Source organism: Loxodonta africana, chromosome 17 (assembly GCF_030014295.1).
Source record: "Loxodonta africana isolate mLoxAfr1 chromosome 17, mLoxAfr1.hap2, whole genome shotgun sequence".
Classification (NCBI taxonomy): Eukaryota; Metazoa; Chordata; class Mammalia; order Proboscidea; family Elephantidae; genus Loxodonta; species Loxodonta africana.
The window spans coordinates 74,673,346-74,698,757 of NC_087358.1; the positions used below are offsets into that span (position 1 = coordinate 74,673,346).

The 25,412-nt window shown below is 38.3% G+C and overlaps 1 protein-coding gene across 4 annotated transcripts; it reads right to left on the reverse strand.

Moving 5' to 3' along the window:
• Nucleotides 1-1,608: 1,608 nt before the first annotated feature.
• Nucleotides 1,609-24,639, reverse strand: LOC100654320 (cytoskeleton-associated protein 2-like). Of its 4 annotated transcripts, none has more exons than XM_010592639.3 (9): nt 24,435-24,639; nt 23,483-23,567; nt 16,007-16,079; nt 15,034-15,899; nt 14,364-14,568; nt 12,660-12,830; nt 10,986-11,055; nt 3,779-4,028; nt 1,609-3,305 (listed from the first exon to the last, which is right to left on the reverse strand). In XM_010592639.3, exons 1-9 carry the CDS (start codon nt 24,622-24,624, stop codon nt 3,050-3,052), a joined length of 2,166 nt encoding a protein of 721 aa, XP_010590941.2. In that variant the 5' UTR covers nt 24,625-24,639; the 3' UTR covers nt 1,609-3,049. The 4 variants fall into 4 exon arrangements, with proteins under 4 accessions (XP_010590941.2, XP_010590945.2, XP_064126258.1 ...); XM_010592643.3 differs by lacking the exons at nt 23,483-23,567; nt 24,435-24,639 and adding exons at nt 17,078-17,168; nt 22,496-22,686; XM_064270188.1 differs by lacking the exon at nt 23,483-23,567 and having other exon boundaries at nt 24,435-24,542.
• Nucleotides 24,640-25,412: the final 773 nt, after the last annotated feature.

The window sequence follows — 25,412 nt, forward strand, 5'->3', positions numbered from 1 at the left end:
CACCAGGTGGTTAGAGCTGTTACTAGGTATGTGAGCCCAGGAGTCCACTTACTTTTTTTCTATGGATTCAGCTCAGGTGTCTAGGTAGTCGGTCACCAAGTGTGTGGTGCAGGCTCTCACCTACAGTCCTACATGGGCAGGGGTGACTGGCGTAGTCACAGGAATCTGGGTTCAGTAGGGGGTCATGCACTGAGCAAGACAGGCAGCTGACAGCCGCCCATGAGCATCTGTGATGAAAGCACGTCCCTGTTCCCTAGAGCAAGTGGGTGGGTTTTGCAGCCAGACTATGGGCACCCAATGCTGTTGGCTCTAAGGACTGGGAGGCACCACTTATTCTTTGACCCCTGTCTAGGGTGGCTAAGTGGAGACACCAGTCCTCAGGCCCCTGATGTGGGTAGATGAGGACCTCGCTTAATAGGCAGAGTGGTGTTAAATGTCAGGAGCCTGCCTCTCCACCATATTGCTGATACAGGTGAGTTTAGACATTAAATCTATACCCTACTGTACTGTCCTAATAAGGGCCTAGGCTGTTCATTATGGGCCCACACCAGTCTATGCAGGGGTGAAAGGCATTCAAAATCCATGGACCCCTTATGTCTGTGCCTAGGCAAAGGAGCTGTTTCTGCCCTGAGTTCCCGGCTTAGGGGAACTGGCAGATTATTTTTTCCTGTTTGTTATTTTGTTCCCTCTCCAAGGCTGGGAGAATGGCTCAGGATGCATAATGGGTCCTGCTTTCAGCCAGGGGACATGGCAATCTCTGCAGCCAGCTTGGACCCAGTGCAGAGCAGGAAGGGGGCAGATAAATGTAAGAGAGGTTTCTCCCAAAGGGATGTTTTTGGATCTGTGTGGTAGGTTAGACACACGTACTCATCTTTTGCTGATTGAGCGCTGCTTTTCACTGATTCTGGACGTGTGAGTAGACTCTCTTCTGCTCCATCTCTCCTGATGTCGAAAACACATCCTGAATGCCATTGTTTGTTTCACTGCACTGGCTCCAGCAGATCTGGCCTGTGGGGTGCCAGTTCCCACCAGGTTAGGTCTGGTCAACCTCTCGTTTCTTCTGAACTGTCACTCCCTCCCCCTGCCGCTCAGTCTGATTCCTCAACTTTGCATGTGATGTTCAGGGTTCCTAGATTGTCATATATAATTGATTCACTTGCTTTTTTAAGTCTTTATTGTAGGAGGGACCACAGGAAGCATCTGACTACTCCACCATCTTGGCCCTGCCTCACAGTTTATTTCTTGAGTGCTGTTTCACCAAAGTATTTCAAGCTATGGAATATGAACCATATGCTATGGATATAATAAAGGTAAGAGTGTATGCCAGCTTGAACTTTATTTCAAAACAGCACATTTTGGGTCAAAGTATGAAAAAATAAAATGAAGAATATGAGTTATTGTTTCTGTTCAAATGAAAAATTAGATGTTTAGACTGATGATCATTTTTCAGAAGGAAATACACCAATAAGCACACACTTATTTATGTGTCAAAAACCTCAATTCAAATCTTCATACAGTGTATTCAAAGGTAAAGTTCAAATTCATTCACCGTGGTTAACCTGCATTTTATAAAATATTTGTTGAAATAAATGTATTGGAACATCATGATACAGACATTTTAGTTTATTGTACACATTATTACACAAGTAAAAAAGAAAAAAAGCCTTACTCTATAGAACATGAGAAGACAAAAATAGAACAAGGATTGGTGCTATTATACACATGGAATGAATAAACAAATTATGTAAGAATATGTAATCTTCAACTACATTCACATAGCATACATAGTTTTAATACTATCTTAATCTTTTACAATGAAAATCACTTACGTGAAACTGCAGAATTGGTAGATGTATACCGAGTATTACTTCAGGGCTTTATAAATCAACTTTATTGGTGGGAATTATGTGTGGAAGAGAACTGTTTACTGTATATAATTGTCCTGTTTATGAAGACATGATTTAAAAGTGAAGTTATAGGTGTTTATATCATGAGGAAAAAAGTTTGTTATTTTAGAAATGTTATCTAAACTATGATATTTCTTAAACAATATATATTTCTTTCCTAACTCCATTCTAATAGTCTATAAACTACACCAAATGAAGCTATAAAGTTATTATTTTAATATTTTAGGTAGTCAAAGTTACAAAAAGAACTGAAGAAAGGAACTCAGACTAGATTTAAAGTTTCTAATATCCACTAAATTTGACACCTTTTCCTTCTTACCACAAAGTACTTTCTCTTAGAAATGGAGTATTTGGTTAATCATTCTTCTTGATGACCTCAGTTACAAGTAGAAACAAGCCAAAGGCCACAGAAACAAACCCACTAGCATTGATGAAAAGTGACAGTGAAGAACCATAGGCAGTCCAAGGGTCACGAAGAGCACAACACTCTGGGCAATAAGCATTTGGTGAAAAAACAAGCTAAGTCTTATGTGTCTAAATGTTTGGAGGGAGTCACTCTACACATCACAATTGCTGACTTTCAGGTCCATCCAGAATCATCAAAAAAAAAAAAAGGGCAAAATAAAAGTTACTATTCTGTTTAAAGGCAAGGAGTTATATTCTAAACTATGATTTTACTAATTTTCACATTATAGCAGGAGTTGCCTTGAATATCAACAAGTTTCACTGTACTGTTAGTTTGTTCACTTTACTTTTAAGAAGTCCAAAATTATAGAAACATTGTAAGTCATTAACTGTAACTACAGTAATGCTACATCATTAGAAAATGAGGTGTTCTAGACAAAATTTATAAATTTGCATGGACATGTTTTGTTGATACTCAAGGAACATAGTGAACTACCTGACAAAATTTTCCTATCTTCAAGAAAAACTCGGTCTCTGTTGAGATTGACGAAGAAGGACTGGGATTCTGATGCATCAAAGGCAACTTCTGCTATAATATGAAAATCAGTAAAGCAGCTCACTGCCATGAATACTGAGAATACTTATGTACCTGGCCAGCCCAGACCACAGAGAAATACAGAGCCACAAACAAAACAAAGCACCCCAGAAATAATAAAGCCCCATTCCTTATTATAGCTTTATTTCTCCTGGGTTGTTTTGTCCTCTGTGTCCATCAGGCACAGTGCTGCATTAGGACGGCACACAAAAGCATCAGTTTCACATCCCAACTCTGCTAACTGTTCTAATGAAGACACACAAGGATAATGGTCTTTTAACATATCTGGCAATTTAGAAGTCTTGTCTTGAAGACGTCGAGAACGTCTCACTGGTGTTAGAAACTTGAGCTCTTTAAATACAGAATTTGTTTCATCAAACTGAATCTTCTTTTTTGCACTGAAAAAGAAAACACAAAATTATTCCTGAAGTTCAAAAATGTGTGTGAACACCTTTGCTCTCTACTGCTATTTATACTATATCTTATGTTACAACCATTTGATTGCTTGTCTTACAGAAAGGGATGGACATTACTGCAAGATCCTGGAAGTGAGGAACTTACTCTTTTCTCTACTTGATGTTACAAATTCTACACAGGAGAAACCTAAGTATCTGTAGAATTGGCTAGTTGTTCAGTTCAAACCTGCTAATACTACGCACTATACAATAAGAGGTTAAAGTAAAATGATGTGAAAGTTTTCTTTTTCAAAATGGCACTATTTAGAGAAAAACAAAGTAAATATAGTATTTAAAAGGTAAAATGTCCCAATCACATTCCATCTGTTTGAAAATCTTTCTATTATCAAAAATACTACATTTATTATCCAAAAGCATAAAAATAAATCATAGCATGTTACATTTTAAAAGTTTACCTTTGCAAGTATGACGTAGTAGACACATTATACTTAATCAAACAACCCTCCCTGGTTTCTTTATCAGAAGTTTCAACACCATCGGCTGGATTTTTTGTTTTGTCCTCTTGCTCTTTTTCACAATCATGAAATATCACACTTCTATGACGTTTATTTTCCATTTTCGGTTCTCCTGGCTCTAGACTAAGGCCTATGTCTTTAACGTTGAGTTCTTGCACTTTTTCCTTGGTTGCCTCCTCAATATTGTTTGCTAAACAAAATACATTTATAGATTAAGCTTTGGCCAAATTAAAAACAAATTCAGAAGACACAAGTTATTCATAGTTGACCAAATTTTCAGAACAGAAGAACCAAACTGCCATCTCTTGACTATTACATTTTCTTAGCAAACATTGCTGCCAACTATTTAATAATTATTTACCGAGTATCTCTTATGTGTCCCTGATTTTGGATACAAATATAAGAATGAAATCATCCTAGTCCTTGAGAACTGACCGTCAGTGAAGAGACATATTTGAAAATAATTATAAATAAGACAAATGCTGTAGCTGAGGCAAGAATAAAGGGCTATAAATCTTAAAAAGGAACAACGACCTTTCCTTGTGGGGAAGGGGGATAGCTAGGGAAGACTTCACAAGTGATATTTCAGCTGGGTATTGAAAAACAAGTACTTGACAAGACCATGAAGGATAGTCTTAGTGTGAAGCATAAAAGGAAATGATCTATTAAGACAACATTTAAAGGACCATTGTCCTCAGAATAAAATATAGGGTAAGGAGTAAGGCAGGAGTGTGGGGAGGAGGTGGTGAGCTCAGAGAGGTAGGCTGGGGCTAGACTGTCATGAACTTTATATGTAAGAAGTTTGGTTAAAAAGCAAACACAAAACAGTGCAGAACCAGATAAAATTAGATATGGTCACTGTTAAATAAGGTCTAGTAAGACAGCAAATGAAAACTAATGATCTGTGATGGTAAGAAGACAAAGCTGTTGTAAGCAATGTGATAAAAGTAGGGGTGGGAAGGAAAGCCCAATTTGAGAGATATTTCTGAAATAGAATAGACAGAATTTAATGAACAAATGAACATATAAAAAAAAGATGTGTGTCTAAATGAGTGTGCATGTGTATTAGGGGCATACCTTACAAAATCCCTTGACTTTAATGCCAGAGCAGGGTTTTTTCTTTTTCTGTTTCCCCTCTCCCTGTTTTTGGGGGAAGGGATAACAGGTATAAGAAAGCAGTGAAGAAGATAAAGATTTGATTTAGATTTGAAATAATTGTGAGACATTCTGGCAAATCCACTGAGCTGAGAAGACCTACAGATTTGATTAAGAAATTATCAGAGATTTTACTAAGAGATGTTTCAGTTGCATGGTAATTTATTATTTTTTTTTTGGTGAATGGAAGTTGAAGTAAGGACAGGTGGAATCCATTAATTCAACAAATATTCAAGTGCCTAATATATGCCAGGCATTGCATTAGTACTGAGGATACAATGGTGAAGAAGATCAGACACTGTCCTGACCATTGAGTTTACAGTTCAAAAGGAAGACAGGGTGCACAAAAGAGGTGCATCAACTTAGTTGGGTTTGCAGGAAGAGACATGGGTATCAGGGAAAGAGACCAAAGCAGTGACATTTGAACTGAAGTTTAAAGGGTAAGTAGGAATTAGGTAAAGGAAGAGTAGAAGACTGTTTTAGAGAGACCGCGAGACAAGAGGTAACACGGCCCCTTGTAGGAAATGAAAAAGTATAAAAATAATGAAGTAACTTAGGGATATGAGAGAGCGGGGAGTGACATGAGAAGAGGCTGGACCCAGGAATTTAAGCAGGTAAGTGACAGGGCATTTGGGTTATCCTACTGGGAATGGATTGGAATGGAGCAAGAGCACAAAGGCAGGAAACCAGTTAGGGGACTACTGCTGTTGTCCAGGGGTGAGAGTTTAGGTGATCCTAACAATAATAATGAGAGTACAGATGGAAAGAAGCAGATGGATTTTAAGAGACAAGTAGAAAGTTATACTGACTGGACTTTGAATAGCTGGGAACAGGAAGAGGGAAGTGAAAAATAACTCAAAGACTTCTAGCTTAGACAACTGTATAGCACATACTGAGACAGGGAACCAAAATTATTAGATTTAGGGGAAAATTACATGTTCAATTTTGGATATGTTGGGTTTGAGGTACCTGAGAGACACCCCGGTAAGTGTCCTACATTTCCCAGTAAAGTTCTCTTACTGCTTACAAATAATTTTGCTTTGTAATACTGGTTTTATACTTAAAATTTATACAATTCAGAAAGCTTAGAGTTTATGGATACCTTTTTTCCCCAAACAGCTGCAAATATCCATTAATAATCAGAACGTGGAATGTATGAAGTATTAATGTAAGAATAGTGGAAGTTGTCAAAAATGAAATGGAACACATAAACATCAATATCCTAGGCATTTGTGAGCTGAAATGAACTGGTATTGGCCATTTTAAATTAGACAATCATATCGTCTCCCACACCAGGAATGACAAATTCAAGAGAATGTCGTTGCATTCATCATCAAAAAGAACAGTTCAACGCTGTCAGTGATAGGAAAATATCCGTTCGCCTACAAGGAATATCAGTTAATATGACTATTATTCAAATTTATGCAGCAACCACTAATGCCAAAAGTGAGGAAATTGCAGATTTTTACCAACTTCTGCAGTCTGAAATTGATCAAACATGCAATCAAAATGCATTGATAATGGGTGGTGATAGGAATGCGAAAGCTGAAATAAAGAAGTATGATCTGTAGTTGGAAAACATGGCGTTAGGGATACACGTGATGCCAGAGATTGGATGACAGAATTTTGCAAGACTAACAACTTCTTCATTGCAAATACCTTTTTTCAACAAAATAAACATGGAAGTGGACCTTACCAGATGGAAAACACAGGAATGAAATCGACTACATCTGTGGAAAGAGACGATGGAGAAGCTCAGCATCATCAGTCAGAACAAGGCCAGGGACTGACTGCAGAACAGACCATCAATTGCTCATACGCAAGTTCAAGCTGAAGCTAAAGAAAATTAAAGCGAGTCCATGCAAACAAAAATACAACCTTAAGTATATAACACCTGAATTTGGAGACCATCTCAAGAATCAATTTAACACACTGAACATTAACGACCAAAGACCAGATGAGCCGTGGGAAGACATCAAGGACATCGTACATAAAGAAAGCAAAAGGTCATTTAAAATACAGGAAAGAAAGACAAGACCAAAATGGATGTCAGAAGACACTCTGAATGCAGAGTAGCTAAAGTGATTGGAAGAAATGAGGAAGTAAAAGAGCTGAACAGAGAACTTCATAGGGCAGCTTAAGAAGACAAAGTATTATAATGAAGTGTGCAAAGTCCTGGAGTCTGGAACCCAAAAAAGAACATGTAATTCTCAAGCTGAAAGAACCGAAGAAAATATTCAAGCCTTCAGTTGGTATACTGAAGGATTCTATAGGCAAAATAATGAATGATCCAAGAAGCATCAAAAGAAGAAATGGAAGAATTACACAGAGTCACTGTGCCAAAAAGACTGGTTGATGTTCAACCATTTCAGGAAGCAGAATACGATCAAAAACTGATGGTACTGAAGGAAGAAGTCCAAGCTGCACTGCAGGCACTGCTGAAAAACAATGCTCCAAGAATTAACAGAATACCAACTGAGATGTTTCAACAAATGGGTGCAGCGCTGAAGGTGCTCACTTCTCTATGCAAGAAATCTGGAAGACAGCTAGCTACCTGGCCAACTGACTGGAAGAGATTCGTATTTGTAACCAATCCAAAGAAAGATGACCCAGTGGAATGGGGAAATTATTGAACAATACCATTAATATTACACACAAGTAAATTTTTGCTGAAGATCATTCAAAAACGGTTGCAGCAATACATCGACAGGGAACTGCCAGAAATTCAAGCCAGATTCAGAAGAGGACATGGAACGAGGGATATCATTGCTGCTGTTAGGTGGATCTTGGCTGAAAGCAGAGAATACCAGAAAGATGGTTTACCTGTGTTTTACTGACTATACAAAGGCATTCCACTATGTGGATCAAAACAAATTATGAATGACACTGTGAAGAAAGGGAATTCCAGAACACTTAATTTGCTCATGCGGAACCTGTACGTAGACCAAGAGGCAATCATTCAAACAGAACAAGGCGGGTACTGTGTGGTTTAAGATCAGGAAAGGTGTGCATCAGGGTTGTATCCTTTCACCACACTCATTCAATCTGTATGCTGAGCAAATAATCCTAGAAGCTGGACTATATGCAGAAGAATGTGACATCAGAATTGGTGAAAGACTCATTAACCACTTGCATTATGCAGATAACACAACCTTGCTTGCTGAAAGCGAAGACGACTTGAAACACTGATAAAGATAAAAGACTACAGTCTTCAGTCTGGATTGCACCTCAACATAAAGAAAACAAAACAAAAAAAATCCTCACAACTGGACCAATAAGCAACATCATAGTAAGTAAAGACTGAAGTTGTCGAGGATTTCATTTTTTTTTAAATAATTTTTATTGTGCTTTAAGTGAAAGTTTACAAATCAAGTCAGTCTCTCACATATAAACTTATTTACACCTTACTACATACTCCCACTTACTCTCCCCCCTAATGAGTCAGCCTGCTCCCTTCCAGTCTCTCCTTTCGTGACCGTTTTGCCAGTTTCTAACCCCTTCTACCCTCCCATCTCCCTTCCAGACAGGACATGCCAATACAGTCTCAAGTGTCCACCTGATGCAAGTAGCTCACTCCTTATCAGCATCTCTCTCCAACCCATTGTCCAGTCCAATCCATGTCTGCTGAGTTGGCTTCAGAAATGGTTCCTGTCCTGGGCCAACAGAAGGTTTGAGGACCATGACCGCCGGGATTCTTCTAGTCTTAGTCAGACCATTAAGTCTGGTCTTTTTATGAGAATTTGGGGTCTGCAAGGATTTCATTTTATTTGGTTCCACAAACAATGCTCATGGAAGCAGCAGTCAAGAAATCAAGCAACGTGTTGTATTAGGCAAATCTGCTGCAAAAGACCTCTTTAAAAGTGTTAAAAAGCAAAGATGTTACTTTAAGGACTAAGGTGCACCCGACCCAAGCCATGATATTTTCAACTGCCTCACATGGAAAGCTGGACAACAAATAAGTAAGACCAAAAAGAATTGATGCCTTTGAATTATGGTGATTATGGTGCTGGCGAAGAATACTGAATATACCAAGGAGTGCCAGAAGAACGAACAAATCTGTCTTGGAAGACGTACAGCTAGAGTGTTCCCTGAAATTGAGGATAGTGAGACTTTGTCTTACGTCCTTTGGAGATGTTATCAGAAGGGACCAACCCCTGGAGAAAGACATGCTTGGTAAGGTAGAGGTCAGCGAAAAAGATGAAGACTCTTGATGAGATAGATGGATGGACAAAGTGGCTACAACAATTTGCTAAATCATGGCAACAACTTTGAGGATGGCACAGGACTGGGCAGTGTTTCTGTCATACACAGGGTTGCTATGAGTCAGAATGGACTAGATGGTACCTAACGACTATAAACAATGTAATAAATACTCTATTTCCTAGCAAAAATTCCACTTACTAGTATTATTCTATTAAGGAATAATACAGAATAACTGAGTCAAATTTAAATGCTTGTTTTTCTTTCCACATATGTCTAGAGGCAGTGAGAATTATGAGGAATATGGCTTTTTATGAAATTCTTATTTCTACTTTGTTCTTTAGCACTTAGGAGACAAAATCAGGTTATTCCTAAACCTTTCTCCTCTTGTTTCTGGTAACTAGTCTTTCCTGGTTTTCCTCTACCTATCTAGCCATTCCTTCTCAAGCTCCTTCATTAAATATTACTAGTATGATAAGGGAGCCCTGGTGGCACAGCGGTTAAAGCATTCAGTTGCTAACCAAAAAGTTGGCAGTTTGAATCCACCAGCTGCTCCTCAGAAACCCTGTGGGGCAGTTCTACTCTGTCCTATAGGGTCCCTATGAGTTGGAATCGACTTCACAGCAATGGGTTGGTTAGGTTTCAGTATGATAAGATCACATACATCTTCTGTATTCTCCCTAGGCATAGTAACAGCCACTTTAAATGGAAATATTCTCTGTTCAAACAAACATACTAACAATAGAAGCATGTATTCCTCACACACAACCATTAGCATATTAACCTCCTTGAACTGGTTTTTGTAATATATGTAACCAAAAACATATAACACAATTTATAATATTAGTATGATCTTTAATTTTATTCAAACATTACTCCTTGACTCAGACCCCTACATTTTAAATTCATTTTGTGTACTAAAAAGGATACCTATAACTATTCTGGAAAGCAATTTGGCAGCATATATCAGGAGCCTTAAAGAGTTGAAACTGTTTGACTCTTGTTAAAATTAATCAAAAGAAAATAACCAGATATAAGTAAAGACAGTACATAACAGGTACGCAAGTATTTATTGACTGAGTGATGTACAGTATTGCAGGAAAAACTGGAAAGAACTCTAAATGAGGAAACAAATTACCTTACATTTATATATACTGATTTTAGTCCATCTGTTAATGGCTAAAATTTGTACTTACTATATGCCATAGATTGATACTTTATTTTTTTTAATACTTTCTTCATATAGATTGTTTCACTCAGTGATCCCAGTAATCTTGAGGAAGATGTTAACATTATCCCCATTTTACAGATAAGTAAGGGATTAAATTTCTTGCCAAAGGTCACAGTAATGGGCACAGCCTATATCTGGTTCTAAAATATGCTTACATCTTATATACCTGACAGCTAGTCAATCTCATGTCTCATTTCTATCTACTATTACCAGCAAAACGAATTCCTGAATGAGCTCTACAGCATAGGATACGTCCTAGAATTTAGTAAGTTAAAGGTCTTTAGAGATCATCTGGTTAAACTGCTGAATTTTACAGACAGGAAATGAAGGCCTAGAGAGGTAAAGTAACTTTCACAGACCCTCAGTGACAAATTTGGATTTTGAACCACATTACCTAAATAAAAATCCTCTATACTACATAAACCCACTGAATTGGAGGTAGGTCAACAAAAGTACCTACATTAACTTAAAAGTTTAAAAAGATAAAAGAAAAAACTAATTCAACAAAGAAATCTAATAAAACTACAAGTCACTTGAAGGAAATCAAAGAAACAAACTTACCAAAATAAACTTTTTCTTGACTCTTCATTGTTAGAATATCTGCAATTGCATGTCGCATCTCTTCAATAGGCTTAATTATTTTTTTTAACAAAGAAAGTAAACCCGTAAACTTCATATTCTCAGTTATTAACTAGATTGTCCAAGTTGAAAATATCAAAACTATAGTGATTAAGATTTTATATTTTAAAATAAGGCAGTGGTTTTTTTAAACCATGATCTCAGAACAACTTATTTTGTCACTAAAATTGAAAAATGGCTGTCTTTTCCTATTTATAAAATACAAATAAATTTAAAGGATAAGATTTCATCAATTTAAAATTTCCTCCTTAATTTTCCTTAAGGCTTTGTTAACTTGTTTGCCTGATGAGAACAAAATTAAGGAACAAGCAGAAAACAAACATGAGTACTTACTAGAGAGCTAAAAGGGCTCCTACATCTAAGTCCATGGTTATGTTTGTTTCACATGCTGTTAAACACATCTCTGAACAGTGTAAGATTGACCAGTCCAACACACTTCATTCTTTCAAAAACTGAGTAAGTGTCCATTACACGCCACACATTATAAGCATTTACTATGTTCCTTTGAGCCACCATGCCAGTTAATGCAACATATACAAGATGTTATACAAAAAGGGAGCTCTGGCTCATAGTCTTAGTCCCTGAACTTCTCACCTATCCTGCTTTCAATTTTCTTGGCTAATTTTGATCCTTGTTTTCCAACTTCTGCTCTGGTGTTACACTTTTCTCTTTACACTACTGCTTCTTACCAGTTACACTGCCATAAGTGGCCTTAAGTAATGTCTCTACTGGTCCAGTGTAGTAGGGATGGATCCGACACTCCACTTAGGTGGGATTTTGTCAATATAATCACCCTTCGGCAAAGTATTTTATACCTAATAGCCATTGACTAAGTTTTGATTCAAATAGCATTTCTTGGCTTTGCTAAGACCACAGTGAACAGACCTTTCTTATGGAAAGGCTAAAAAGAAGAATTAGAAGAAAAAATCTAAAAAATCTCTAAGAGAGAACACATTTCTGAGAAACTTGGTGGAAAGGAAATATGTTTTAGAACCATTTGCCCATAAAAACAAAAACCCTCAGGACACAATCTGTTCTATACTGAGGTTTTTTTATACCAACAGACTAGGAAGAAATGAGTGAGAGGTTACCGTAGCAAACCACTATGAATACAATAATGTTAGAGAAACCAGTTTAATGACTTTTTATATGTAGGCAGGAAGGAACGTATTATCCATAAATGTGAGTATGAGGCTCAGATATACTCCTAAAATGAAGGAAAGTTCTCTCACAAAGCCATCAGAGCTCAATAACACTTTAAAAGTTAATTTAAACTCTGTTTGGTTTATAGTCAATAAGCACAATTTTAATATTAAAAATTGAGCTTCCTAGATTTCCCAGCTAGAAAATGCACAGAATGACATGTTGCCCTGCAACATTTCTCAGGGTAAGTTTTATTAAATTTACATTTCAGCTTATATCCACTTTCTACGGTCTGACTATCCCTAGTACACAGAAAGTTTTAGAAGGCTGAGAAACAGCTTTCCATTACTACTACGTACATAACCACAATTTTACCACATTACATTGTGAGGTGTTCATAAACAAGTCTGAACCATTTGCACTGTATTAAAGACGCGGAACTTTTCATCTCACCTGAGCCCCTGCCAGGATGGCCTTCTCGTAGATGGTAATAATATGTTCAATAGGACTTGTGACAGGTTCAAGACGTGCAAGGCACACCCAATACTTAACAAGCTTTTTGGCATCTGGAATATTTTTAATCAGATCATTCAGTGTGACCAATATTTCTTCTTTTGGGCATCCCTAAAGGAGCAAGAAATAAAGTGTGTGATATCATTAGCCTATAAATTATGAAAAATTAGTGATTAAGCTACTAATCAAGATCAATGACAAAGATGGAAAAAGCTGATATAAAAATATTCACAAAAGCCTTCATTATCATCATTTTCCTTACTCCAAACTTATTTTGAATGGCTATGAAGAAGCCTATCAGTCATGAGTATTAGCAGAAAATAAAACACTAGTTTAGATACGCGTTAGTAAAAACTGACTAATGCTTTACTTGGTCTTATGGTTTATTCCCTTATATACTGTGAGATTCCATTTGTTAATACTTTGTTTAAAATTCTTGCATCTACCATACTTTATGAGTGAGGAGAGTCTGTAGAATTTTTTTTTCCTGTCTTTGTCAGGTGTTGACATTACGATGAAAATGAATCTGAAATGTGTTTATGTACAGTCCAACCAAAACCAAAACCAAACCCAGTGCCGTCGAGTCGATTCCGATTCACAGCGACCTTATAGGACAGAATAGAACTGCCCCATAGAGTTTCCAAGGAGCGCCTGGTGGATTCAAACTGCAGACCCTTTGGTTAGCAGCCGTAGCACTTAACCACTATACCACCAGGGTTTCCTTATGTACAATAAGAGTTATATATACTTTAAAAGTCTTTCTCCCATGGAGCCACTGGGTGGGTTCAAACCACCAACCTTTCAGTTAGCAGCCAAGCACTTAACCTTTCCACCACCAGGGCTCCTTACTTAAAAAGTAAAAAATAGGGCAGATAAATTCCACAGTATCAAAACAAACCTCAACTGAACAGAAATGAGAATAGAATCATTGCCCTGATTGTAACTTTCATTGGTCCTCAGAACCACAAAAGGTTTAAAGATACTCAAGAACATGGGAGTAATATTTGACATGGCACCCTGTTCAGGTTTGCTCTGGACCTGCAACACTAGTAGGTGAGCAAAGCCCGACTGAATACTTAGGAAATAAAGAAGACATTATGGAGCTGATTATTATACTCCTTGATGATTTCTGTTCAAATAACAAAATTCTACAATAAAATTTAAAGCCATGATGGTGTTGGTTTAGATTAATGGGATATTGTTTGCAAATGTTTTAGTTAGCTTTAATTTAATCTGTAATAATAATGGCTCAGTAATTTGTTGTTAGTCACTGGTAAAACATGTAGTAACTGGAAAAAATAACTTGTAAACATGTTCAAACGAACCTAAGAAACAGAAGTATCAGAGTTGAAAAGAGAATAAATATCCACCCCAAGCCTACTCTATATCAATGTCCCAGGAGATTACAGTATTTAAAATTCAAATATCAAAACTAAATATTCCCTTGATATACTTGTACGAACTCAGTGCAAAATGCAGTCAGTTAAAGGCTAAAGAGGAACAATCTCACAATTAATGTTAATCCAACCCAACATTACTGACATAACTTAGTCAAAAAGATTGACAATGTAATTTAATGAGATGTTTACAAAGGTAACTTGCAAACTATAAATGCTACACAAATATAAGATAAAGACAATATACCTCATTAATCAGGTTCAGGCATTCAGAAAATGTCTTGTTTACTTTTTCAGTAAATAATCTTTGTTCATCTTCTTCTGCCATGGTAGTCCAGAAGGACCCAGCAGGTTTTTCATTTTGCCCTGCAGCCTCAGGCTGGGTATCTCCTGAGCCAGGAGGCCTTTTCAGCACTCTTCCTTTGCCAGCTTTCCACTCAGTCAGACGAGCTCTGCAGTTAGAAGCAGCATATAAACATTACTATGATGCTGATGACAGAGCTCTGTCAAATAAAGAAAAAGCTAAAAAATGCTTCAGGTCTTTAGTTTCACACTGGTGGCACACACATAGTTCACAAACCTCAAGAAAAAGAAACACTGAACATATTAAAGTCAATGACATGCTTAAAGACCCCCAAGAATGCATTTTTAATTGGAGAGTTTATAAAATATTTTCCAATTATTACTGGGCATTTTAACTTAGATTAGAAAAACCAACTTAATAAAACATACCCAAAAACAGTAACTTTTAGGTCCTATAATTTTACAATATACATTTACTTAGATTTATCTCACATAACAGAAGAGATTGCACAGAAGAAAATTCTAATACGCTCAAGGAAATAACAAACCAAATTCACAAATACTACCCTATTGAAAATTAAGGTAATAAAATGAAGAAAATTCCATCTACTCACTTTCTCTGTTCTGCGGTTTCTTTGGGCTGACCCGATCTACTACCAACACTTGCCTTTGCTATAGTATGTCTTCGCTGGCCGATGGTTTCCGACTCTTCTATCAGTCTGGTATTAGAGGATGAAGCAGGCCTGGCTACAATTTCAGATGCTATGCTTCTTGATCGTGCCTCATTTCTTTTTATGTCCTGAGCAGAACTGGTTTTGACACTAGATAAATCTGTTTTTAATTGAGTCTGTTCTTTTCTATGAGGTCCTTTCCGAATTGTAACATTGGCAGGGGTTCTACTGATGCCTTGTTTCACCTTGTCCTGAGTATTATCGTGGTGGTTTCTAATAGGAGCTCGCACAAGTTGTCTGCTCTGAGATCCAGTGCTCACGATTTTAGTGGTAGTAGTCATATTTGAGGCTCTATCACTTTTCACTGTTACGCTGCTGGCGCTCATGGGCCGAGGCTTGGTGGCATTAGAGATCAGAGCTGAAGGTTTCTTGTTTGCTGCTGAACTCTCAGCCTTGACTTGTAGAGGTTTTCTGAATGAATTAATCTTAGACTCAACAACTTTCCCATGATAAGACCCAAGCACAGGTTTCTTGGGAATGTTAGCTTCTTGCTTCGGTTTTTCTGTAAGCGTTTCTTTCTTTTTATTATTTTTTTTAAGGTGGAATGCCTGGCTAAATGTCATACGTTGATTTTGGATGTCATCTTTAATTGGTAACAACTGAAGAGGTTGATTATTATCCTCACAATTATGTGTATCAATTTCTAAATCTGAATTGGTTAATTCATTAGGTTTTGAAGGAATACAATTTTTTTCCATTGTCACATTATTTTTGATCCCTGTAGGCCCACTGGCATTTTCTTTATTAGCCTAAAAAAGTTATTTCAGACAAATCAGTATTTCAGAACTCATTTCTTTCATGAAGCATTTATGTAGGGGAATAAAAGGACTGTTTGAGTGCTGTGTCCAGATCTTACCATTTTTGTTTTTAGTTTTGGAACGTTTATCCCTTTTTGGAACTGGTCCTTAGATGTCATCACTCTCTGGTCTCTATTAATTAAAAAATAAATAAATAAAAATTAAAAATTTAATCATGTACTAAGAAGTTTTCTTTTTTGAGGGAGCATGGGGGAGACACTGAACATTAACAATTAACTCTGAGTTCATAATTTTCAAGAGAAGGATGTGGCAGTCTGCTTCTGTAAAGATTTATAGTGTTGAAAACCCTATGGGGGCAGTTCTACTCTGTCCTATAGGGTGGCTATGAGTCAGAATCGACTCAAAGGCAATGGGTTTCAGGTTCCATGATTTCATATTTTAAAAAGAGGGAAGAACTGAGCTGCACTTCATTTGTCCTAAGAGATACTTTTCTTTATTAAAATGTGATTTCATACTGAGGAATTTAAAGGTACTTGTTTTTGTAAAGTCTTAACATCCTTACCCCATTAATAACATGTAAACACTTGATATTCTCATTCTAAACCAGTCTTTTCTAGTCACCAAATAAGTTTTCAAAAACTATTAAGCAACACCTTCCTGGGTTAAAGTACTTAGTAAGTTACACTGAAAACTTTAAAAATATATTATACACACACTCACAGCTTAATTTACATGGAGCATGTGGACCCTTAGTTTCTAGGTGGCTAAGTGGCACTGCATTCAGGATATTTATCCAAAGCAAATGCTTCCTCAAGAATTTGTCCCAAAGTCCTTTTTACAGGTATAGATTGGTTAGTATAGGCCATGAGAATCTCTTAGCAGGTGATCATACTAAGAGTTGTTATTATGTTTCAGGAAAGGTTAGAAGACAAGAGAGAAGGGCAGTTTCTAGCTCAAGAACAAAAGTTATCTTCAGAAGGGGGCCTCTCTCATATAGACTCTTCATATGTCTCATACCTAGAATATGAGATTTTTTTCTTCCTGCTCACCAAACTCTTTCAAGAACCTGGTTTCTTCAGTCTAGGAAAATTTCAACTTTTACTTCTCAAATATTGCTTCCTCTCTTTTCTCTCCTCTTGGAGTTATCCATGATGATGACTTCTCCATACCTGACACCTGACTTATTCTCAGACTTTCCATTCCTCTGTGCTGTGTTCTGGAAGAATTCCCAGGGATTTGTTCTTCAGCTGGTCCACCATGCTATTCAGACATAGATATTTTTATTTCAACAATTACATTTTTCATTCCTCAGATGTCTGATTGATTCTTTCATAACTACCACTTGTTCCTGGCTTGGTATATTATCTCTTCAAAGATACTTAAAATTCCACTTCCTTTGCTATACATTCCCCTGACTGCTTAGTTTACTTCTTTCATTGTGTTGGATTTTCTCACCTATGGTAATTCTTGACTATGTACTGACCATATTTGAATAAATCTAAGATGCTATTAATTGTAAGAAGCACCTTTGTTTTGCTTATCATTAAGAAAGGAAAAAAGCACCATCCATTTAGACACGCCATTGAGTCTAAGATTCCAGGTTCAGAGAATCTGAACCTATGCATCTTAGAATTGTGTAACCAAAATGATCGATTCTAAAAATATCCAATTTAGTTGATTCTAACATGCATAGTTTTTCATGTTAACATCTCTGAACTTGGAATATGTCTTAGAATCAGTGGCACGTCTAATTGGATTTTTTTTTCCTTAATGGTATACAAAATAAAAATGCTTCTTACAATGAATAGCGACTTGAATGCTAACCAACAAGGCTGGCAATTCGAAACCACCGGCAGCTCCGTGGGAGAAAGACGTGGGAGTCTGCTTCTGTAGGGATTTACTGCCTTGGAAATTCTATGGGGTCGCTATTAGTCAGAATCGACCTGACGGCAGTGGATTTGGTTTTTGGGTGGGCCTTTCATTTCTGTGTGCTCAGTCTTGCTTGTGGAAGGGGCAGAATTGTTGACATAGCTTGTACTGTACATTTTCAATGGTAGAGAAGGGTCAAAATGTGCCACTGACCAGTGTATCTGTCCAACTATTTTCTGAGTGTGGGTGGCTTCTTGTTCCTTCCAGACACTGCCAGTCACCCAGAACATAGCAATGTCTCCTACATTTACTACCAGGGGCGAATACCTCTCTTGCTATTGCCTGGCTTACTGCCTGGTGTGAGGCGGAAGGAGATGATGCTTAGGGTCAACCTGCCAGGCTGCTCCCATGCAGTACCTCAACTAATCAGGCCCCCTACTGACCTCAGCTTCTACTACTTCTGGGCTAAAAGCATGCTCTGATGCTATAATGATATAGAAAATCAGAAGCAATCTTTTTTATTCTGCTTCAGGTGAAACTTTACAAATTAGTTTCTCATTCAACAATTTATACACAAATTATTGTGATATTGGTTGCAATCCCCATGACCTGTTAACATTCTTCCCTTCCACACCCCAATTGTTTCCACTCGTGTGCTTTTCGTGTCCCTTCCTGCCTTCTCGTCATTGCTTTTAAGCAGGTGTTGCCCATTTTGTCTCCTATACACGACTGAACTAAGACGCATGTCCCTAATTTTTGTTTTATAGACCCATCTAATCTTTGGCTGAAGGGTGAACTTCAGGAGTGGCTTCAGTTCTGACTTAAAAGGGTGTCCGGGGCTATAGCCTCGAGGGCTCTTCCAGTCCCTGCCAGACCAGTTTTTTTTTTTTTTTTTTGGTGAATTTGAATTTTGTTCTACATTTTTTTTCCTCCTTTGTCTGGGATGCTCTGTTGTGATGTCAGCAGTTGGTGGTGGCAGCCAGGCACCATCTAGTTCTTTTGGCATCAGGCTGGTGAAGGCTGCGGTCCTTGTGGTCCATTAGTCCTTTGGACTATTATTTCCCTTATGTCTTTAGTTTTCTTCATTTTCCTTTGCTCTGCACTGGATGGGACCAGTAGACGTACCTTAGATGGCCACTCGTGAGCTTTCAAGACCCTAGACGCTACTCACCAAAGACGGACGTAGAACATTTTCTCTATGAACTTTTTTACACCAATTTACCTAGATCACCCTGGCGACCATGGTCCCCAGCCCTCAACCTCAGTAACTCTGTCTCTCAGGGTGTTTGGATCTGTCTGTGAAGCTTCTATGACTTTGCCTTGGTCAAGTTGTGCTGACTTCCCTATACTGTGCAATGTCTTTCCCTCACCCCTCCCCTCCTTTGTAACCATCAAAGATTGTTTCTTTGTGCGTGCAAAGCTTTTCTTGAGTTTTTATGATAGTGGTCTCATAGTATTTATCTTGTGATTGACTTACTTCACACTCAGCATAATGCCCTCCAGATTCATCCATGTTGTGAGATGTTTCACAGATTCAATTGTTCTTCATCCTTGCGTACAGAAGCAATCTTAACACGGATTAGCTTCTTTCCTTCACAAAACTCTACCAGCCTGTTTCCCCATCCCTATATACTGCCCTCCCTCCTGTTTTAATGGATGAACTGATGCTGTGCCAATCGAGGGCCAAATTCTCAATCTCCAATTCTGCACTCCATTCCATTCCCTCTTCTCTACTCAAGGCATTTCCTCCTACATTTATTTGTTAATCTTTCAGTATCAGTAACTTATCCTGCTCCGAGGTCATTTCCATCAGCATATAACCACTATGTTTATCTCTCTTTTTTTAATTTTTTAACATATAAATTTATTTTGTTGTTGAGAATATACACGGCAAAACATACACCAACTCAAAAGTTTCTACATGTACCATTTAGTGGCACTGATTACATTCAAGTTCTATAACCATTATCACCCTCCTTTTCTGAGTTATTCCTCCCCCATTAACATAAATTCAGCGCCCTCTATGGTTGTTATCTAGTATTTCCAGTTGCTACTGTCAATTTAATCCCATATAGATAGTTCTTAAGAGAGCATAATGCTCAAGGCAGACATTTTTTACTAGTTAAACTGTTGTTTGGTTTTAAGAGGACATCAGGGCTTTTTTTCATTTAAGTCTTAAAGATCGTCTCAGGGCAATTGTTTCAGGGGTTCATCCAATCTTCATGACTCCAGGAAGTCTGGAGCCCATGAGAATTTGAAATTCTGGTCTGTATTTTCCTCCTTTTTGATTAGGATTCTTCTGTGGAGTCTTTGATCAATAACTCTCTTAAAAAGGCTTAAACCTCACATTGTCTTTCAGCTAATGCCTATTTTCTCAATTTTCGTTACAGCAAAACTCCTTCAAAAAGATATTTATACTCACTGTCTTCATGTTGTCACCTGCATTCTCTCTTCAGCCTATGTCTATCAAGAAATTGTCCGTACCATTCTACTCAAGCTCCTAATGTCATCATTTCCATGATTTTGTATCTCATCGTCAATTCTCAGTCTTCATCTTGCTAGATCTCTCAGTAGCACCTGATAGTTGATCATTCTTTCTGTAAGCATTTCCTTCATTTTGCTACTGGATCACCAACTTTTCCTCCTACCTCACTTCTTTTAAAGTCTCTGTCTCTTCTTCCTAATCTGCCCAATTCAAATTTTTAGCTTTTCTTCTGCCTTTTTTAGTTTTATACTTCCTAGGGACTCCTCTTTTTCTGTCAGTGCTAATATAATTCTAGTGTTTAGTCTTCAAACTGCTTGCTTTCTTAACTGCTAGCTAAAGATCTCAGGACAAGGAGAACAGATCTTACCTGTTCAATGTGAAGATGTATATGAAATATATAATCCTATTCTGTGTTTTCATTATAAAACTGCTCTCAGAAGGATTATCTGAACAAAGAAGTCTTAAGATACCCATACTTTGATTGTAAAACAGAATTGTTCAATAGTATTAACAGGTTAAATGTTTGATCCAGAAAGACTGCAACCCTGATTGGTTGACTTAACAGTTTGTTGCTCAAGTAATAATATTTAAATCGACATCTGTTTTTTTGAAAGAGTACATATAGTACTCGTGTGGATTTTTGGTTAAGCCAGAAGAAGAGTTTTAGAATTTTTTTCCCATCATGTATGAATATTATAAACCCCATCCCATTTGATTCCTCATTAAGTAAACAGTTGAGAGTCACTATCTTATTTAAATTACTACTATCTCATTCAGTCCTGGCGTTTTAAATAAACACCATCTATACAGGCAGTCCCTGGACTATGAATGAGTTCCATTCTTCTGTTGTATTTGTATGTTAAGTCGAACAGTTAGGTACAGTTTGTATCTAATATCAGTTAGTCAAATATCTGTTTTAGTACGTAGTGTACCTTTCTATGCATAAAAACAATAAACACTTCCAGATATACTAAAACATCTTTAACATAATAATGCAGTAATAATAATGTTTTGATGTCGCGTCCTAAAGTTGCGCCCCTTTGTTATTAGGAACCATTGTATGTATGTATGTATGTAGGGTTTATGGAGTTGGTTCCTAACTACAGATTATACATATGTTGGATGTTTGTAACCAGGGGACTGCCTGTACACTGAAAATTCCCAAGCTTATATTACCAGCACCAATCTCTCCTCTGAACTTCAGACACATCTATTTGGCATCTATGCGTGAATATCTTATTGGCACCTCAAACTTAACATGGTCAAAGCTGAACTCTTGATTCTGCCACACCTCCTTCAGTTTTCCCCATCCCAATATATGGTATCATTATTCACACAGTTACTAAAAAAAACCTAATGTCATTTTTTTCTTAAAGAAATATGGGTTTTGTGAAAGGAGAAAATGTTTAACTACGGCAACTTATTAACATAACGTTAGAAATTTAAGAAAAAAAATTTTATTTGAAAATAAAGTGAAACTCTCTGAATGTGCATATGCGGCAGATATACAATTTTTTTTCCTCAACTGTTTTATGGTAAGTTACATACACCTCAGCCCCTTACTCTCAAAAATCTAAATGTCCTAAAATTAGGGATATTCTCTTATATAACCTCAATATAGTTACCAAATTTACATTTACTTTAGTATACTACTTTAGTCTACTGTAAATACTGTAGTTGTCAACTGACGTAAAAACATCTTTGTAGTATTCCTCTCCAGTATAGGATTATGTATTATATTTATCTGTCTTGTCTCTTTAGCCTCTAATCTGAAACATTTCAGGATCATCTTTAACTCCACTCTTTCATTTGCATTCCATACCTAATCCATCACCAGTCTTGTCAGCTGTATCTCCTAAACATAAACCAAATCTGACTACTTTCCACCATGAGAAAGGGTATGAAGAGGTATTCATAAAGACCTAACATAAAGTAATTAACATAAAAAATGTAAAGTAAAACAGTGAGACTTTCCTTTAAACCCATGAGAATGACAATGATGTTGGAAGAAAATTAAGGAAACCAGGAGAAAAAATATTTCAAGAACCAATCTACTGTATGTAATGCCACTGACAGACCATGAAACGATAGCTACCGCTTATTGAGTTCACACTATATACCAGGCAAGACATAGCAAAATACATACACTATCTCATTTAAGTCCCAAGAAACATGTATTAACCAATTCTATCTTAGTGTAAGTAAAAAGACTCAAAGAGGTCAAGTAACTTACCCAAAGTGACACAGCTGTAAGTGGCCAACTTACAGATTCCAGCCCAGGTTCTTATTACTCCAAAGTCCATGCTCTTAGTGTGAACACAAAGAGCCTGGAGGATGTTATTAGAGGTTATCTCTAGAGAGCAAGGCGACCTTTTGAATTTCTGCTTTATATTTACTTCCACAGATTTGTTTGTTTTTGTCACAACTGCGTCCTATCATTATAATTTAGACAAAATTAATAAAAATATATTTCTATGGAGCGTGAAGACTAAAATAAATGATCACCAAACATTTGGGAGCCCCCCCAAAAAGCTTGCCAAAACATTAAAACTTTTGCTAAATTATAGACTGACAGACCTTTATAGCACTGTATAAACCATCAATCAACATTTTAGTATATACACATACTCTGCTTTAAAATTACATCCTCTTAGAGTGTGAATTAATTTACAAAGAAACAGATCTGACACTACACTGCCCAGTACTACACCACTAGCCACATATGTGGCTACTGAGCACTTGAAATGTGGCTAGTTCAAATTGAGATATCCAAAAAAAACCAAAACGAAACCCACTGCCGTGGAGTCAATTCAGACTCATAGTGACAGAGTAGAAATGTCTCGTAGAGTTTCCAAGGAGTGCCTGGCAGTTTCGAACCGCTGACCTTTTGCTTAGCAGCCATGCCACTTAACCACTAGGTCACCAGGGTTTCCAACTGAGATATAGAGAAAGTAAAAATATACACCAGACTTTGAAAACTTAGTACCAAAAAAGAATATAAAATATCTCAACAGTAATTTTATACTATATATTACATGTTGAAAATGACAATATTTTGGATATATTAGATTAAATAAAATATATTAAACTTCATTTTTTAAAAAGACTTTTTAAATCTGGCTACTGGAAATTTTAAAATTAAATATTGGCTCATAGTTATATTTTTAAATTATATCAGCTCTGATACAATTTTACAGAACTTCATTGAAATAAACTTCACCTGGATAATATCTGATGTTCCTGTTTATATACAAAAAGCGTTTTTCCTTTTAATAGACGTTGCTCGAGTTTTTGTCGTCTTTGCTCTAAATAATAAAAGGAAAGATCTACCGGTCAATATTAGTTAAAACAATAACTTCAAATAAATACTGTTGACTAGGTGAAGGTTTTATTTAGAAAATTGTACTACTTAAGTTCACATCTTCTATATAACAAAAAATTTCCCAATTCTTTTACTTTAGAGAAATAATCGTAGTAATAACAAACATAAAGGTCTCTATAATCACTCTGCAAAAGAATTACATTCTTACTGCATGACAGTAAAAAATCTGGAGAACATTATTTTCAACATAACGGTTTCTAAACGCTAGGCTTTAAGACAGTAAAGGGTGCGGACGAGACACCAGACCCCAAGTTCTGCCTCATTCGGCAGAAGTGGGTGGGGTAAGTCACTTCAATTTCTTTTTTCCCACAGGTAAGACAAAGAAATAACATTAGTCCTCAGGACCCTGGCATCCCTGCGTTTCCATAACCTTGTCTGAGGTCAAGCTGTTAAACTGGAAAGATCAAACTCCAGCCGCACAGAAACGAGCTCGGAGCGCGGACCTGAGCGGCGGCGCAGGCGCAGTCCGCCGTCGGGCCCTCCCCCGCGGCCACCCCGGCTCGCTCGCCGCCGCCAGCCTCGCTGCCGAGCCGGGCGGGGGCGGGGGGGGTGCGGCGGCAGTAACGGCCGCAGTGGGTGCTACTGCGTTACTACCCGTATCACGGGGGACGAGAGTGAGGTCAGCAGAGGCGCAGCGACCTGTCCAGGCGAGGTGCGCGCAGCTGACTTGTGCACCCCGCTTGCTGGCTGGCCCGCCCTGAGCTGGTCTGCGGACACCGGCCTGAGCCCGAGCCCGCGGAGCCCACGGCCCGAAGCCCCCTCCCCCGGCAAACGGCCGCTCCTCCCCCACCTCGGAACGCGGGCTGCGTCCTCTGACTCGGAGGTAGCTGCAGATTCCGGGGCACGGCTGGCAAGCTCATCGCTGGCCGGGAAGGAGGGCTCCTGTCTCGGTCCGAGCGCCTCACGTTCCCAGAGACCTGATGGCCGGCGCGCTCCACACGCCGCCAGGGCTCCGCCCCGCCGCCGCCGCCGCCGCCCATTGGTCCCGGCTGGAATTGAAAGGGCCACTGGGTGCAGAGGGGCGGAGCCCGGGCTGCCGTTGCAGGGCCGGGGTTTGTTCCGTCCGGGTCAGTTAATTAAAAGGGCTCTGGACTGAGTCTGGAAACCCTGGGGACGTAGTGGTTGAGTGCTAGGTCTGCTAACCAAAAGGTGGGCAGCTTGAATCCGCCAGGCGGTCCTTGGAAACTCCGTGGGGCAGTTCTACTCTATCCTATAGGGTCGCTATGAGTCGGAATCGACTGGAGGGCAGTGGGCTGCACTGAGTCTCTCTAGGTTTTCCATACTGAACAGTGCCTTTCGGTGGAAGGAGTACGCCCAGCTGCGGTCACTTGCCCAGCTGTATTCACTTAACAGTTATTAACTCGCGACTGGGTGGTGCAAACAGTGAATGTCATCAGCGCCTAAGAAAGATTGGAGATTGGAGTCCATCCAGACTTAACCCGAGAAGAAAGTCCTAGTGATCTACTTCTGAGAAATCAGCCAATGAAAACCATGTGGACCATAGTTCTACTCCAATACACCTGAGGTTGCTATGAGCTGGAGTCGTGAGTTGACTCCGCAGCTACTGGTTCCGGTTTTTTGGTTATATACCAGGCCTGTTATTCCTGTTAGGTGCCGTGGAGTGTGTTCCAACTCATAGCGACCCTACCTAGGACAGCAGGAAGGAAACACTGCCCGCCCCTGCACCATTCTCACAGTCATTGCCATGCTTGAGCCCGCTGTTGCAGCCGTTTTGTCAATCCATCATTGAGGGTCTTCCTCTTTTTTT

What these genes read in the sequence shown, in the direction of transcription:
- LOC100654320 (XM_010592639.3), bottom strand. Translation starts at nt 24,624, where the DNA reads ATGGGCGGCGGCGGCGGCGGCGGGGCGGAGCCCTGGCGGCGTGTGGAG. An exon ending in GACGCAGCCCGCGTTCCGAG is followed by an intron (nt 23,568 to 24,434) that starts GTGGGGGAGGAG and finishes TTTATTATTTAG; the next exon opens with AGCAAAGACGACAAAAACTC. An exon ending in CAAAACTAAAAACAAAAATG is followed by an intron (nt 15,900 to 16,006) that starts GTAAGATCTGGA and finishes TAACTTTTTTAG; the next exon opens with GCTAATAAAGAAAATGCCAG.